Raw genomic sequence first — 18,265 nt, forward strand, 5'->3', positions numbered from 1 at the left:
CTAAGACAACTTTTTTCATTATAGCTGTACCTAAATACCTAGGAAAAATAGGTTACTTCTCTTCACATGAAACTGGAGTGCCACTGAGCTCAAATAATGTGGCAGGCTGAGATGGAAGACAAAAATGGGTCTTACTTGGTGTACAAAGACATCAACTGGAGACTCCAAGGGGCTTCCCTCTCGGTTGCTCATGGAGATGAACCCGAATCCCATTCTCACATTGAACCATTTGCAATGGCCGGTTCCGTGCAAAACCTGGGATTCCTCTTCTTCCTGCTCCGGCAACTTCCCGGGCTCGTCTCCACCTTTACTCGCCCCTGCTGAGGAAGAGGGAAAGGCGGGGTGGGGGTGGGGGGTGGGGGGGGGAGTAGAAAAAGAAGGAAGGGGGGACAAGATGCAAAGCAAAGAGTTAAATTCTGGTAACATCCTTTTGCCACTATAAAAGGAGTTACTGCGGAAGAAACAGGGAAAAAAAATCCGAACAAAACAAAATCAAAAGGCAAACGGCGAAAAGCGGTTATTTTTTCCTAAATGCGAAAATAAACAACCTTCAACCAAAATACGTAAAAAAAATAAAATCACCGGAGGTTACAGAGAGGAAAGACTGCGTACGGAGGCTCTCCCTCTCTCTTTGCCCAGGGCAGCCCACGTTTCTGTACATACGTGTATTTTTCCATTTAACTCCATCTTTCAGCCACATTACAGCACAGAACGCGATACTTTACTTGAGTATTGCTGGTTTAAGACTGATCCCATTTCTCAAGAGAAATTCTCAGCCCAATTAGTCTCTCCTCGCAAGGCGCAGGACCGGGGGGCGAGGGGGGAGGCCGGCCGAGGAGGGGTGGAGGAGAGAGAACGAGCAAAATTGGGTAGATTGCACAACTGGTTATTGCACATGCAGCGCCGAAACCACTATTTTCCAACGTGTATCCATCCCTCCTTGGAATAAACTTTCGATTAAAGTTGGGACAGGTGTACGGCCGTTTTCTCATCCCACCACTGCAACTGTGCTTAATCAAACAGGAACAATTCAAACAATAGCCCCCTGAAAGCTTTTCAAGTTGTGAATCGGTGTGGGCGGTACGGAACAGTTTCTGAGCCGGGTAACAATGGGTTTGGAGAAAGCCCCCTTGCGCGAGCTGCTAAAAAAGGGTAATGCATAGTCGGGTTAAAAGGGGGAGGGGGGGGAGGGGGGGGGGGGGAAGAGGGAGAGAGCGAGCGAGCGAAAATCATAGTAAAACAATAGAAAAAGAAAATTAACCTTCGGCCATGTTGCCCCACGGGCCCTCTGCTCCAAACTCGTGAGATGAAAACTTTCCCTGTGGATCGAAGTGGTCTTCTGCATTAATCTAACATCCTGATTTTGAACGATCGCAAATTTAGCTCGCATGGTCTAATGTGCTTTCCCTCTTTTGATTTTTCCCCTTCTCTCTCGCTCCGTTTCTGGCCCCCTGCGCACACGTGACTTGGTCAATTACATGCTTTCTTGCTACTAATTTCACATCGGATCCTTAAGGGGTTGGCAGGAGGCAGGAGTAGCCAATCGCCATTTCAACCACGCTGACACACCAAAATAATTTATGAATGAACAAGAAATTTCCAACGCGTCTTTTTTTCGATAGCTAATCTGCACGCGCCTTTACGGGAAGCCGAGATGACGTATTATTCTGGGGTGTCTGCACTCCCGTGCATGCACAGGCGCGCAGGGAGGTCCGTGCGGTCCGGGGTGCAGCCCCGAGAGCCACACACGCATGCGAGGGGGTTCTGAGGGTACCCGTGCACGCGCCGGGTGGGGTACGCGCACGCGAGGCACACGCATGTGTATTGCCATGCACAGTGTTGGGAGGCGTCTGTGTTACCGTCTGCGAAAAACACGGGCGTACGTATCACCGGCTCCCCGCGTCCACCTGAGGAAAAGCCGCGCAGAGCCCCCGCAGCACGGCGGGGTCCCGGGCGGGGGGAGTGGGGGGTGGAATCTGCCTCTCCCTGCGTGTGTGTGCGCGTGTCCTGGGTGCGCGGTGTGCATGCGTGCGCGGTACATGCGTGTGCCGCACGCTACAACCCATTTCGCATTCAAATTAAAAGCGCGCCGGAAACGCGGTATCACCTTAATGTGGCCCAGAATGTGCGGGGGTTTAGCGTTTCAAAACATTTCTGGAGGGGGATGGGGCGAGGAATTGTACTTCACAGGTTTCTCCGCCATCTCTTTCCGGGGGAGGGGATGTGATTAATGACTTCCTAAATAAGAGCCCAGTTTTCAAGCCCAGTATTGGAGTGAACCTCAATCAGCAGCGATTGTTCCCCAGGAGGGAGAGGTGGAGGGAGGAGGGCTGACAGAGAAAGGGGATTTGCTAGAGAGGGGGAAGGCGGAAAAAAAAAAAAAAAAAAAAAGCCGAAGGAAGAAGACAAAGAGGGAAGGAATAACGCTGACCGGGGACTGCTGTTCTAAGTCTTCGCTGCCAGCGGGGGGGATCCAACTCGGAACAAGCGCCGTGCACTGTGTAACGGGCCCGGTGACGGCCCGAGCGAGCCCTGCACAGCGGCGCTCACTCCGGCTCCCGCAGGTACACGGCTGCCAGCCGCTCCCGAGCCCTTGCTATCGCCGTACCTACGGCCAAACGCTTATTTAAAAATTATTTTTAGGAAGTTAGGTGAGATTCCGTTTTATTTTCCATCTCTCCTGTCTCCTGCGGTGAAAAGGTACAGACGAAGGTATGAAAACATCACGTTTTGCCTCTTCTGTCCTCACCACCGCCTACTCACAGAACATCGCTCTACATCCAGTATTGTATAACCTATATTGGCTATACCTTGTTAAAACCTGGGCTCAATTACTTTCTTATTAACCCTCCATCCCCCCCCTCCCCCAGCATCCTCTCTTATCCCAAGGACACACACAAACAAAAGCCAAAGCCACAAACCGATCCGTGCAGAACCTGAATACAAGGGGTTTATGCATTTGCAAAGCACTTGCTGTTGCTTGGGAAGTGGCGTCGATCAGTCTGCCCAATTAAGGGGGACGCCTTTGCCCCCATGGGCCTGTTTACTCCTTTTGTTGCCTTTCAGGAAAGCGTAAATTCCCCTGCTAGCGCCTCACTTCTGTGTGAAATACCAAGGTGCTCGGTTTGATCGTTTGCTAGAAAGAAGCGAGGGTGGGCAAAAGTGTACTCATACAAGCAGCCTGGCAAGTGGAGCAGAAGCTTTAAATCCTGAAATTCCTTTGCAGTCTTCAACCGTAAATTTCCTATAGGTTATTTCAACAGTGGAGGTCGACTTCCTACACTGACCTGCCTTACTCGTTCGTGCAACATACCATTTCTTTTTGCTCGTAACCTCCCTTCCCCCTTTGCAATACCGATTATTTTACAATATTAAATCAGTAGTAATTTTATATGCTTGGATCTTATGACCGGGACGATATCTAATATATAATAAATGTACGAGATTTTAACACACGTAAACTCTAGTATGAACAAGAAATTTAGGTTACCGGAAGAAAAAAAAAAAAAAAAGCTTAAACCACTTACTTGAAGTGCCCAAGACTACATTTCTTGTAGAATGGCACGTTTATAAAATACGAGCTCTCTCTGCCCCTCCCTTCGAAAAGACAGAAAGTATCTGTTTAATACCGTTTTCAAAGTCTTTATTTTTTCAGCTTGATTTATTTTACCGACGTTTGGTATAAAAATTCCTTAGAAGCTAGAATATTGGTTAAACAGACACAAACGAGTTGACTGAGTTCCTTAAATGGACAAAAAGTCTTGTTAGCGAATTTCAGTTAAAAGAAAATTCAGCATAATACGTTCTTCCATGAATAAATGAAAGGCTACAAAACCACCTCAATAAAGTAAAGATATTTGTTGCAAAGTATTTCTTACATTGCAAAATAAATGCAGATTTTGTAAAATGGAGCGGGGGGGATTTGCAAAGGGTCTTTACTGAGATTTTCAGGCCTCCAGTATTAGTGGAATTAAGGTTGGGGTCACTGGACTGGTCACTGGTGTCAGATGTTATCGACTCATTCATTTCCTGCAAGGGACATCAGCCTTTCAAGTTTTGTGGAAGGTAGAGAGCTGCTGCCAGCTGGGAACTCTCCGGGAAAAAAAAAAAAAAAAAGAAAAATAAAGAAAAAAAAAAGAACCCAACCCACTAATACCCTTCCAAAATTCATTCGCAAAGAATCGGGGGAGGGGAAAAGCCAAGAGTATAAAGGGGGAGAAAGCCCTACTGAACAAGCCAGTTTTGTGGAAAAATTAGTTTTATGGTAATACAGTTCTCATATTAAAAAGTGTATTTCTAGCCTTACATTTCGCTAAATTGATGCTAATTTTAGTAAAGACATAGGAAGCTGCAGCATCGTCTTCCTAAATGCACAGCAAGAGCTCACTTGAAACTGTAACCAAAACCAGTGGTGTTGGATTTCCAATTTGTCAACTTCCTAAAACTTTTACAGTCCTAACTCTAGTTTCTTCTATGCCCCAAAACAAAGAAGGACCCCACCTCCAAAAAACAAAACAAAGAAAAAAAACCCAAAAACCCGACCAACCACCAAACAAACGCCCGACCCGCGTGCATTTGAAACAAAACGCGTTTTACACTTGAAAGCAGAGCTCGGGGTGCTGCCGCGACTTCCCATTTCAAAGCACAGCCAACATTTCTCGCCGACGGGCAGGCAGGAAAAGCAGGAAAGGCGCCGGAGAGCCCCTGCCCCCTCTTCTTCACTTGCCGGGGCCGCTCGCTCTGCGCCGCGGCCGCCGCCCCACGCACGACAGCGCCAGCCCACGCGCGCCGCTCCCGCCGCCGTGCCCGGGTAAGGCGCCCGTCGTGCTTCCTACGCGGTTTCTATCGAAACCGGCTCTTCCCAGCGCGGAGGGAGGGGGCTTCCCGGCCGCTTCCTCAGGCCAAGGGTCTCCGCCGGTGCTAAGCTCTTCCCGCCAAAACCCTCTCACCTAGGGTTTGGGCGCCAAAACCGCCTTCCCTTTCCGCCGCCGCGAAGCGCCGGGCCGAGGGCGGGGGCTGCCACCGGCCCGCGGGCTCTCCCTTTGGGCAGCGGCCGTGTCGCTCTGGGATGGCGGGGGCGGAGGGGGGCGGGGGTGGCGGCGGCGCTTCCAATCGCTCGTCGCCCGCCGGGGCGCCGAGGAGGGCGACACACGGGCGCCCGCCGGGCGTGAGGGCTCGGCCCAGCGGCCGCGCTCCCTGCCTGCCCGCGGGCGCGGCGGTTGGGACGGCGGGTCTGTCCCCGCAGCCCTGCCCCGGCGCCACGCTTTGCCCTCGGGCTTTTGTTTAACACTTCCAGAAAATGCGGTTTCTTTCCACCGGGTGAGGTGGCGACATGCCTTCCCGCGCGTTTCGGAGAGCAGGCCGGCCGTGCCCAGCTCTCCCCCTTCCCCTGCTCCGGTCTTGCTGCCCGCGGTGTTATTCCCACAGGACTGTTTAAAAACAACTTTTTAACAAAACAAAACAGCTCCGACCTAGCTGCGCGCTTCCCATGGCTATGGACGATGAAGGACGGAGTTTGCTCGACGTGCGTCCGCGGGGCACGAAGCTACCCAGTTTATAACGGAGCCTTCGCACCGCTCCCGTACGAACGACGGCTCCTTTCGGGAATCGCCGCTCGAGCGCGGCAGGCGCCTCCCCCCGCCCGCCGGCTGCCCCCCGGAGCACGGCTTTGGGAGCCCCCAACGGCTGCCCCGGCGCTCCTCAGCCGCTGCACCTGAGGTGGGCGCCAGCCGCGGACACCCCCGCGGGCGCGCACGCTCCCCGCAGCCCAGCCCGCCTCCGCCTTCCTCAGGGAGCCGGGGCGGCCCTGGCCGAAGGCTCACGCCGCAGCCTGCAGGCACCGCTGTTCTAATTAGCGGCTGGAGCGCAGTTTCAAACACGCGCTTTACTGACATTCTCTGTTGAAATGAAACGCGGCGGCTGTCGGTGCCGCACCGCCGTGCTGCGCGGTCCGCCCTGCCCGCCGCGGATCGCCTGCCGGCAGCACCGGCGGGTTGCGAGGGGGATTCACAAAGTGCAGGAAATTGCTCCGATCCCACGCGTGATCGGAGGGCAGGACGCGGGAGGCACGCACTCGGAAAGCTCTGCTGCAGGATGTGGTCTCACGTACATTAACAGTCTCTCAGCTGTGGATTTGCAACTGATAGCGACCGCTTCCCCGGCGGATTTAAGGAGGCTCTAGCCGGTCGTCGTGGGAGCCCGTCTGACAGGGCTAAAACCCGTCCGGGAAGACCGGCACTTGCAGAGGGACCGGACGCACGCCGCTGCCCGCCCGACGTACCCGCGCCGGCGGCCAGCGGCCCGGTCCCGTCGCTTCACCTGCCGCGGTGCCAGCGCAGGACGATGAGCGGGCGCTTCCGCGCCTCGGGCTCCAGCCCGTCTCCTCACCCGGCGCAGCCGCACCCGCCTCGGTGTGCGCGTCCCGGCGGGGCGCCCCTCCTCCCCACCGGGCAACCGCACGGGTGCTCTCGCCCGCCGCCTGGCAGCCTGCGCCGGCTCGGCAGTGACACGGGGCGCTCCCGCGGCCCCAGCACACAGGTAAACCGGGCCCCTGCCAGCGCCACCCCCGGGCTACCCACCGCCGCAACGGGCGCACCCCGCTGTGCGGGAGCCGGGCCGGAGTGGCTGCCCGGTGTGCCCGGGGCGAGCGCCCGGCGCGTAGCGCAGCGAGAGCGGCCTCCGCCCCCACCCGTCGGTCACGCAGCGCCGCGGGGGAGCCCCGCACCCCTGCCCGCTGCCCCGCACCCCTGCCCGCCGCCCCGCGCATGCGCCGCCGCGGGCGGGCACCCGGGAGGGGCCGCCGCGGGAGCGGGACGGGCGAGCACCGCCGCCGGCTGCGCTGCGCTAGAGGCACGGCGTGGCGGTGAGCCCGGCCGGCGCTGTAACCTGACAGCGGCATGGAAGTAACTCGAGGAGTTAAATTCTAGTGAGTGGCCAGGGTCTGTGTGCGGTGGCGGTGGCCCTGCAGCCCTCTCACAGACCTGTGGGCTCCTACAACTTAAAACATGTATCTGATCCTAGGCTGCTGTAAAACTTTCCTTACATAATTGTTTATTTGTCTTACAGAAGCACAACACTCAAACAGCATCAAACAAGAACTCTGAAGCTTGTGCACAAAATTAATGATTCTCCTCCCTCCCTCCCCAGGAATTAAGTTCATTCGAGTCAGTGGGACACAAGTACTGCAGTACCTCAGTTTTAGAGATACAAAGTCAGCCATATAAGATGCTATTAGAGAAGACTGACCTGAGCCTGAGGAGACCTTCTTGAATGACCTCATCGTCTTCTGAGGAACCTAAAATCAGAGAGCTGGAGTCAGTACTGTGTACACTGTACCTGAGTACCATATTTAATTACCTCTTCTCCAGTTTAACGGCTCATTAGAAGGCCATAAAATGCCAGGGCATTGACTCTGTGAAGTGACCTGTAAACTTATTAACTGTTTGAGACTTACCTAGCTCATCAGAACAGCAATGAGATAAACAAGGCACAAGATAAAATCAGCCGCTGTTGAATTTTTTTCTTTCCCAAGCCTCCATAAAGGAGCTACACAGGTGATGACAACAGAGGGAAAAGACACAGATTTGCAGGATATTGGAAGGTGTTTGTTTCCTTTATCAATATTTAATTGCAATAGGTAACCTAAGAACTAGTCAGTTGTCTTTACTACGCTTAAATTGTACAAATTAAACAGTCAGTCATACTCTGTATATGCTTTAAGAAAACAATAATTCTTTGGGACTCTTTCATCGTCAAAATTGTAGCTCAATGCCAATTTATGATCATCAATAGAAAAATGCTTCCAATTATGCCAGTTACATAACCACAGAGCATAATATGTAATAGTATTAAAATCTAGGTCTCTATCTGAATAAAATCAGTCATAAAAATACAGATGTGTAACTTGATTGAAACTATGTGAAAGGTGTACTTTTGATCTAGTTGAGCAAGGCCTGGCTAATTTTCCATAATGCCAATAAAAATATCATGCAGAAAATTAGTACCACAAATGGCAGGAAGCATGAAGGAAAAGACCTTGCTCTGGGAGTAAGCTTGTTACTTAGGCTGTCTAGTTTTGTTTATTAAAGATGAACAGATAGGAGCATGCATGAACTCACCTTCTACAAGCCTGTCCACTGTCTTTTTAATAATCTACTTTAACAAAAACCCATCCAAAACAAACAAGGAATTTCAGTATTGTCCTGTTTAGACATAAGCCCCATTCTTTTCTCCTTTAGAGAAATCTGAGATTTGTCTTTTTCCAGTTTAAAAGCACATCCTCAGTTATCCTGATCTTACTCAAAAATGGGATATTCCACTAGGAGTGAGCAAAGCCAGAAGAATAACCCAAGACAAATGAAAATCAAATTTCTCTAACTTCTTTTCCCTTACAGTCAGTTATCCTGAGCCATTTCCAACACCAGGGATTGGAAAAGGGGATGATGGTACAATCTTTTCCAGTGCAACAGCACTGGCAAGCCGATTCGGTTCCTCTTCTTCTGTAGTAACTAAGTTTTCCACTGGAACTGTGTAGACTTCACCCTTGTATTAAACTTAGCTCTGCTTTTACACCTTCAAGCACTGAAGCCCAATCTCTTGTGTCTGCTGCTTTGTTCTGCCAACCTGTGGCTATGTGGCTTTTGTGTCTTAAGGATTTACTTGCATTATTTATGCAACATAATGAAATATGCAAGCATAGAGTAAAGGATCTGTTTTCTTCGCTTTGGCACGTAGTCTGCTTCAGTTTATGAAGGGATTAAAAATAAATATTTGGGGGAGTGGTGTTGGGACTCAAAGGGGAAAAGTAAAGCTCTTAAAAATTGTAGCAGGAAACAGCACAAGTTCAAGTTACTCTTGTTTCCAGTACTGCCATTTCATAACACATTTGTAAGCATCATGTATTTTAGTGTGTCACATAAATGTATCAGGTTATTACGCAGAAAAAAGGAGATGTGATTTTTTTATAAAGCAGTTCTGATAAAAATTCCCAATACAATACACAAAACTTGGCACAAGGGATGTTAACTGTACAAAAGCCTGGGCATTCCAATTCCGTGAAATTAACTGGCATGTATTTTACTGCATCCTACTGAAAGCCATTAAGAAATCGGTCCCTGACTTAAATGGAACCAAGTTTGGGCTCTGAAATAGCTCATGGTGAACTCTCCCATTGCCTCCTTATGCTATACAGAACAGAAAAACATTTTGGCATTTTAGTTCTGACACTATCTTGGCATTTAAGTGACCTTTTTAACTGCAAATAACCAAATAAATGCTGTTGAGGAATTATGTACTAGACAGCAAGATGTTTTTAGAGAGAAAGTTACTTGCTTTGAAAGCAATCCTTGTTTTAACTATGCATTCACAGCACGTGGAAGGATACTGTAACAGTAGACAAAAAATAATGCAACAGAACACCATATGGAATTATTGCAGGATAGGAAATACAATGAAAAGAGTAGTATCAGTTAAAAACACACCAACAGACATCCAACAAAGGTAAACCCACCTTTCCTTACAGGTAGCACATTCTACAATTTAACTTAACAGCTTATGTAGTTTGTTTTTTGACAACTTACTGGTCGGTGGAAAATACTAGTAAGTTTATACCTATTTAAAAATAAATGTATTATCTTTGATAAGCATTGTTTTGAATTCATTAGCTTAAGCAAGTTTGCTGCCAAAATATTCAAAAACATTTGCTTGGATGAAAGTAAAGCATACATACATAGTTACCCGATTTCAATGTTATATGCTTTCCTCCAAAAATAAGTTGAAAAGAAAAACTCTGATGTTAAACCTGTTTCTTACAGTCAGTGGTAGTCAAAGGACTGATTTCTTCCACAGAATAAAGCCAGCAGTATTTTTTTAAATGCTCGACACTGTAAGTACAACCAGAGTGCAGAAGAACTAGAAAACAAAACCCACCAATATTTTATTTTTTAACAAACAAATATGACAGTGATGCAAAGGAATAGGGGAAAACCTTTCCAACATTAAAGGAGCTCCTTTAGTAAACTCATCAAGAGTAAAGACTAAAATGGATGAATACTGCAAAGTATATACAAAGTGTTAAGACTTATATATAGAACCCAAGCATAGAAAGAGCACTAAACATCAGCTTTTAAAATATATATATACACACACACACACACACACTCGTCAGATACATTAACTTAGAAAACACATTTAGTAACTAATGAATTTTGCTATCTTTTGAACCAGTCAGTAAAAATTAACTAACACTTTATTCTTGTTCACAGTTCTTGACTGCTGGTAGAAGCACTATGCACACAGTATTTTGATTTCAAACATCGCAAAAAAGTGTTGTCTTATACTCTGAATTAACTTGTTTTAACAAGTATGTACATGGATTCCTTAATGTACAATTCTAAATAATGAATTTCCTCCTGAGCCGTTTTCATTGTTTTAACTCTTTTCCTTTCTGTTTTATTCAGTAAAATATAGTTACTTTGCAACGAACAAATAACAATTAATATTTCCTGAAAATGTACACTCAGATGTCAATGTCCTTATTAAATTACTGGGGGGGGGGGAATATTTGAAAGCTCTCACAATTTTATTCTTAGCCTAGCCATAATCTTTTTTGCTTTTCTTCCATACTTTTCTTCTTACACTATTACAGTATTTTTCTAGCAAGTGAAGATAAAAGCAAGCACGTGTGAGATGCCAAAACATTCAAAAAATGCTGATTCACAAAAATTAATTAAACAACTAGCAGATTAAAATTTAGTCTTTCTTTACAAATGTCACCCAGTCTTGTCATTGGTCTGAAGGAGGGTAATTACATTTGGAAGTAAATAAAGTAGCTTTGCCACAGTCCAAGTATGCTTTTCTCAGATATAAAAAGAGGCTAAGCATACCTTAGTTTTTAAGAAATGAAGTAAACACTTTTGAAGATCAAGCATCCAGTTATGCACCTTTTAACTACTTGTAAGAATGTCATTTGACTACAGTGAGAACAGGAACAGAGAAAGGTAAAATTTGCTTCCACTATTGTCACAAATCTGATTCTTTTGGGCTATGAAAAGGAGTAATAAAACCCACTGTATCGTAATTGGAGCCAACGAAAGCCTCCCAAGTAATAGGATCAAAGTTTCTCAAAATTAAATTATATTATTATATTAATATTGACAATTATTTTAGGATTAAAAACTATTCAGTATTCAGGTTAAAATTTTAATAATACATACTAAAATTTTAATATGTACTAAAGGAACACACTGAACAAGATTATTTTTGCTTTACAGATTCAAAAGAGGTATACACAAATCTCATATTTGGTGTATTTGGTATAATCTGCGATTTCATACAGTCTGCATTTGAATGTAGATATATCAAGCAACTATGATAACTAATAAAAAGCAATGTAAAGTATGTTTCAAACAATATTTTGTAAGATTCAAACATAAGGTTTTTTTAAATACACCATTTAAAAATAAAACACACCACCCTCTACTACTACTGGTTTTCTACTTCCTTCATTTTTAAAGAATTTTGTTCCCAGTTTACTGTCAGTGCGGGTATATTTAAATTGACATATATTGATTTACTTTACAGCAAATGAAACCATGAGAAAATTACCTTGCGATCTTATTACATCTGTTTACAATCAGATTTTTCTTTGTATTTTTAAAATTGATCAGTATCAGCACTTTGTAAGGCAAAAACCTTTAAAAGCCACAATTCTCAGATCAACATTTTTTTCAGAGCTTGATGACTGGTTTATTTTGTACTTACTTAGTTCTATGAGAAACTGGAGGGTGGGGGGAGAAACACTTTATTTCCCCACTTGAAAACTATTTGCAAACAAAACACCACCAAATTAAGCCCCCAAAAGAAACATGTTAAAAGTCAAATTAAAGAAAAAAACATTATGGCAACAAGGTGAGTTCAATGTTTAAGTTTTAGTTTAAAGAAAAATGCATTTTTTTTCATTCTCCCTGATTACACTAAATTGAACATGTATTGTTCACATTCAATGGATAGATGTTACATTTTCAATCCAGAACTGTACATGCTTTTTCCACTTGCAAAACTATCATCAAACCAAAATTAAATCTGTTCTATAAACAAATGGTATAACTTATAACTTTTGTTTAGGTTATAAAAATACTCTAACCAATTAAGACTTTAACATCACCCCCTCAAAAGTGATAGCACTATAAGAAGTCCGATTTTTTTAAAATATATTCTATAGATTTTTATTTGGTTTTATAACAAATTTAGTATGGTTTGTTCAGACCTCCTTTCTGAGATGTTTTACTTTAATACTTGTTTTCACGGAATTTATATATCTTTCACATATCCCTTCCTTTGCACAGAATTTTTGTTTTATTTGTACATGCTGTTTACCTACATAACACAGAATCTTCTTTCTTGGTTTTTGTTGTTGGGGTTTTTTTAATCACTGAATTATTACTTGAGAGTGTTGATAAAGATGGAATTTTTAAAAATCATGTGTATTTCATAACATGCTCACCAAATACTGCTACGGATATAGTGGATTAAAACAACTTAACCAAAGGTTATAAAAATAAAACAACACATGACTGTCTGCATTTTAAACACCAATATTCACTTTCCTAGATGTATGGATAGTGCAGGGTGTGTGACATTTTTCTCATTTTAACTGGAGTGGACAGCAGTCCTGTATGTCATACCTTCTAACAGTGTGAGTCACTGTTTAACACAACTGAACAAATAAAGTAATGCAATGGTCATTTTTAATAAACTTTTGTGCAGACACATCATGAATTCAAATCAGAAAAAAGCCCACAGGAACATCAGTGATATATAACTAAAATTCCACAATCTCTAAAACCAAAGATGAAAATCTTGAAAATCAGTGCACACATCAATATTAGAAGTAGGTACAGGGGACACAGCATCTGAAAGAAAAGCAAAATCCTACTATGCATTAGAAAAGTGCTAGTGACTACAAATTTTAACAGTGTAATTTGTGGGTATTATCCTTAGGTGTTGCAATACTGCATGTGATCCAAATATACACCAAATGTTATGTATAGTAAGTATATTTATTACATACCTTTAGAATATTTATGAAAACATGTTTAGTGCAAATGTGATACTAACATAAAAATTGAAACAATCCCTTCAAATTGTTAAGAACCCTGAATCTTAATTACCGAGACAATAACTACAATGCATATAATAAAATTATAATTGCATACAGGTACTAATTACACAGTCCGTTTTTAGGTTACTGCAGAGCGACACAGAGAATGCTGCAGACTGGAAGCAGGATTTTTGGGAAGGAAAGGGCTTTGCTACAAATAACAAGTATGCGCACGAATGCCAAAATGCACGGACCTGCAATTTAACTTTATAAAGTCACAGTATGTATCATCAGGAGAAAAAAAAGGTCTATTCTAAGATCACTGAAAAAGCAGAAAAATGGCTATACACTCTTCCCTTACTTCTCAATTACAAATACTGAATTTGATTGTAGTTTGTAATTATTAAATGTTAAATTAAGAAATGTATTTAAATGTTTAAATTTAGATTTATTTTTATCAGTAGTATAAATAATTCCATATTACAGCCACATTCAAGAAAGTAACTGTGTAAAACTACCTCTATTTCTCTGTTAAAATTGACTAGTTAAATATTACGCTCCTCGCTTTTCTGTATAATTAAGCTTTTGTTCAACCATGAAAAAACTAGAAACTGATTGCTTGAAAATGAGCTGCATGACCTTTGTCCCTGTTTCTCACCTCTGACCTTTAATTTGAAGACACTGCATATCAATTCATTCTATTTTTAGAAGCAGAATATGAAAATGCCTGTGTATTTTTAAAATTATTATCCTCCTGTATAAACCACATCAGGTTGTTTTTGTCTTTTTTTAGCCTCTACACATCAAACCAGAGTAGCGTATTTGCTTTTCATTGTGCAACTGCATTTGAAACGCCCAGTGTGCAATTACAGAAAATGAACACTTGTCTCTGTGGTGGAAAGAAGGCTTTTTCTTTTTTTAAAACATACTAGAGATGCTGAAGCACGTTAAAGTGAACTTAGGGAAAAAAACCTTCTAGATTGCATGCCTTCCGAGATTTAACTGTCTTTTATTAAAGAGAGGAAAACAGAAAAAAGCTCATGTCTGTGTTTGTATTGCTGCTAATAGATACTTGTTTTTTCTTGAACCTTCCCCATACCAAGAGTGGTTTATTTTGTTCTCCCCAATGACATGCTGTTTTGATACTAGCTTTCAGCACGCCCTTTCATAAACTGAACCTGTGGTTAAAAATAGCAAATAGCAAGTTCCTGCCCACTTGCTGGTTTCAGCTGCACTTCCATTTTACATAGGTAACACTATGCTTCGCAAGTTGTTTACAAAAAACCTTTATTGCTGGAAGGGCTCTTTCTCTGAAGAAGAAAGCGCTGTAGTATTCTGTCACTGATTTTGCGACCAGCATTCAGTACCAGAGGGATACGGTGCGTTACATAAAGGCTTTTGGCGAGAGCATTTCCCTACCGTGACCCCTTGCGAACGGTGCAAAAACACGCGAGACGAACAAAGGCGCAAGCACCACCCGCAGCCGTGCCCGCGACACCCGACCCGTCGCGGGGCCGCGGCCGCCCCGACACGGCTGGCGGGATTCAGCACCCCGGCCAGCGGCGGGGAGGAGGGGCTGCCGCCCGCCCCCGGCCCGGCCCCCCGCGCCCCCGGCCGCGCAGCGCAGCGCAGCGCAGCGCCGCCCCGCCCCGGCGGCCCTCGCCCCGCCTGCCCCGGCGGGCCACCGGCCTGCCCGACAGCGCAGCGCGCCCGGGCTCCTTCCTGAGGGCAGGACGGTTCCTTTGGAAACTGCCTCCCGCCACGGCGCCCGGCTCCGAGCGGCGCTGGGCGCCTCGCCTGTCCGCGCAGCGGCCGCGCCGTCTTAGCAGCGGTGTCAGCTGTCGCTCAAAGAAAACGCTGCCACGGAGTTACAAAAAGGAAAAAGAGGAGGGACAAGTATTTTAACCACTCGGGCTTTAAAAATGACTTCTGTGCTTGGGGGTGCAAGCTGGAACACTGCTCCTGACTGCATCCTAGCAATGGCTCAGGCAGCAGCCGTTCAGGCCTAGGAGGGAGAGGGTTTGGGGCTCCCTACTTCATTTATTACCATCTTTCTTCTCCTGAAATTTGTAATACATGCCAGCTAATACACTTCAAGATTTAAACAAAAAAACCGAAAAAAGTTTTATCAAAACCGAGATGGCAGCATGCACCCTTTACAGAATGTGTTTTTAAAACAGAGCAGACAACAGCTGGTTTTGTCATACCCCCATGGGCTGCTTTTACTACAGCTGCATTTTTGTAACTACTACACGGGACAAACAGCAGCCACCATCACAACTTTTATCATTGCATTCGTTTCACTACAGCAAAGGAAACTTGGCATCCTGGTGTATTAATAATTAAGGTCATAATTTAATTCAATATTGACTCTTGCTACTCTACACCAAGGGGGAAAAAAACCCATCATCGTTCTTTAAAGAACTACAGCTCAGTTGCACAACTTATAATGGTTTTTCAAACAAACCTGTCAGTGCTGCCTCCTCTAAAGCTTTAACGCTTTTCAGTGTTTTAAGAATAAATTACTTGTAGTTTTGTAAAGCAAAGCATACAGGTATCAGTCTAAGAGTAAACATACCCTACTGCATTTTAGTACAATACTATATCCGGATACCACTAAAACTACACAACTGTATTTAAATGAACTACAACCAAATTTAACTACAATTGTTTTTTTAGTATCTGATGACTTGTTCATGATGAGAAACGTCTCCCTACTTGCAATTACAAGTAGTGTTTCCAGGCAAGATGTGAAATTCCAACACAGGCTATTAGATGGGGCGGGGGGAACGGGGGACACGGCACTAGAGCAGCCCTGTGTATGGCCTATTTAAGAACAGGAAGATCAGTTATGTAAGGAAAAAGCATGAAGCCTGTAAACAAACTGGTAGAGCGTGCTACTATTTCGTCCCATCACTGTAAGGACATCATACATAATTTACTCACAACCATTAACAAGGTAACAATTGGCAAGAGAGAAACAAGTAAATTAATCAAATCTCTTCAGGTAGTATGTTTATCAGATGAAAACGGGCAACTCCCTCACGTTAAAGCAAAAAGATTTAAGATCAACCTAGAGTTTTCAGGTTTATTTAGGAATTTTGCATTTTATAATAGCCTGGGCAAAACATTTACGTGCACTGCTGCCGCGTGGTTATTTTTAGGTTAACGTACTCATCTGCTGGCCGTCTGGCTGACCCTCACCGTGCGACTCCCCAGCCCAACGGCCGCAGCCCGGTACCGGGGTTGCGTGGTCCAGCCCCGGCCCGCCCGCCGGCAGCCCGCCCCGCCCCCGCCCCAACCGACTGCGCCGCCTCTCCCCCGGGCGTGAAACCAGACAAGGAGAAACAAGGCGTTGTGGAGGCACTTCTTGCAGTTTTATTTCTTCTCCTTCGCGCTGCGTCCCGTCGGCACTCCGCCTCAGAGCCGGCCGTGAGGCTACATGTGACCGTTACCTGGGAAGCCCGCCCGCGGCACCGCCGGCGGGGACGCGCCCCCGCCGCCTCCACACCGCCCCGGCTCGGCCCTCTCCCCGCAGCCCCGTGGGGCGGCCGCCGCAGAGGGAGGGCAGCGGCCGGCTGCGACCCCTCGCTCCCTGCGGCGCGGCAGGGAACCATTCAAAATGGCGGCCCCGCCACCACTCACGTTTAAACCCCCCGCACCGCGCACACGGCGCTACGTGTGACACCCGGCAGCGGCGCCCGCCCGGGCCCCTCGCCCCCGCCCGCCCCGGCGGTAGTTACCACAGGGCGGCCAAACCCCGCGCCCTCCGGGGCGCGCCGCCGCGGCCCCATCCTCCGCTCCCCGGCCGCCTCACGGCGGACGCGCCGCCCGGCGGGTCCCGCGCCGCCGTCCGTCCACTCTTCTCCCCGGCCTTCCCTTCCACCCCGGCCGCCGGGCCCCGGCCGCCCCGCACCGCTCTTCGCCCCGCCCCCCCTCCGCCGGCCGCGGCGGCTCGCCGGGCGGTCACCGCCATCCGGCGGCGGGGCGCGGGCCGCCCCCTGGCGTCGGGCTGCCGCACCATCCCCGCGGCCGCTGCCCGGCCGTTAACTCGGCCCCGGCCGCCGCCGCGGCGGCGCTGGCGTCTCTCGGCGGGGCGCTGCGCCCCGCGCCCCGCTCGGCGGCGGGGACAGGCTCCGTCCCCCCACCATTCCCCTACTACGACCGCTGTCGTCGTTCGCATTTGACGTGCGGAGCGGCCCGGCACCCCCTTCCCCCCCGGCCTGGAGGGGGAGCCGCGGTTCGGCTACCGACAGCCAGCCAGCAGTGGCGGCTCCGGCTCCGCTCGAGGGCAGCGGCAGGCGGCGGCGAAGGGAAAAAAGGTGCGAACCCGGAAGTACACCCGCCACGCCGCCCGCAGGGAAGCACCAGCGCCCCAGCACAACAATGCGGGGCCACCTCGCCTCCGCCCGGCGCAACTTTTCCTCCGGGATCGGGAAAACCCGCCGGCCTCCCCCTCCCTGCAGCCGCCCGCGGCCGGCGGGAGGCGGACCCGCGCACGCCCCGGCAGGTGCGGTGCCGGCGGGAGGGCGAGACCCGGCGGCGGCCGCGCCGCGAAGGAGAGGTGAAGGGAGCTCGCTTACCTCCCGCACGCCATGGTGGCCGGGCTAAGCGGGGCTGCGCCTGCGGCTGCCGCGGTGGGGAGGCGAGCGCGGGGGCTGGGGGCACGCACCCACCGACGGGCACCCCCGGGGGCTTTGCCTTCTCCCGAGCCGCGCGGAGGAGGAGGAGAGAGCGAGGCGCTGCGGCAGGAGGGAACCGGTGCTCACGCCGGGAAGGCGTTGGTAGCCGGCGAGGAGGGGCGGCGGTGGGGGGCAGACGCGGCCCCAACGCTGGCTCACGCCGCAGCCGCCGCGCACCTGCCCGCCGCCCTCCCCGCGGGCGGGCGGGCGCCCGGCGGCTGCGCGCGGGGGGCGCTCGAGGGCAGCGCGAGCCGGCGGGCGGGGCGGGGCGAGGCGGGGCCGCCCGCGCCCAACGGGAGCCGCCCGCCGCGCCCCGGCGCCCGCGCGCAGCCCTGCCCGCGCCGCCCGCCTCCTCCCGCCCCGTCCCGCCCCGCCCCCTTCGCGCGTGGCAGCACCGCGTGGGCCCGGGTCAGCTCACCGCCCCTCGGCCTGCGCTCGCAGGGGTCGAGGGTTCCCCGCCCCGGGAGCCCGCCCGGGGGCCCCG

At 48.5% G+C, this 18,265-nt stretch overlaps 1 protein-coding gene across 4 annotated transcripts in view; it reads right to left on the bottom strand.

Moving 5' to 3' along the window:
• The window catches only part of LIN28B (lin-28 homolog B), a 104,243-nt gene extending 86,479 nt beyond the window's left edge, over nucleotides 1-17,764 (bottom strand). The window contains exons 1-3 of one of the 4 annotated variants that reach the window (XM_040599017.1): nucleotides 17,683-17,764; nucleotides 7,246-7,294; nucleotides 136-317 (exon numbers count right to left, since the gene is read on the bottom strand). In XM_040599017.1, the coding sequence (XP_040454951.1) occupies nucleotides 136-317; nucleotides 7,246-7,279 (216 nt within the window). In that variant the 5' untranslated portion in view covers nucleotides 7,280-7,294; nucleotides 17,683-17,764. Of the gene's footprint in view, nucleotides 1-135; nucleotides 321-1,261; nucleotides 1,620-7,245; nucleotides 7,295-17,682 lie in introns of those variants that run through there. The other 3 variants (XM_040599016.1, XM_040599019.1, XM_040599018.1) reach the window with 3 other exon arrangements.
• Nucleotides 17,765-18,265: the final 501 nt, after the last annotated feature.

The sequence above is a fragment of the Falco naumanni genome, chromosome 6 (genome assembly GCF_017639655.2).
Source record: "Falco naumanni isolate bFalNau1 chromosome 6, bFalNau1.pat, whole genome shotgun sequence".
Classification (NCBI taxonomy): Eukaryota; Metazoa; Chordata; class Aves; order Falconiformes; family Falconidae; genus Falco; species Falco naumanni.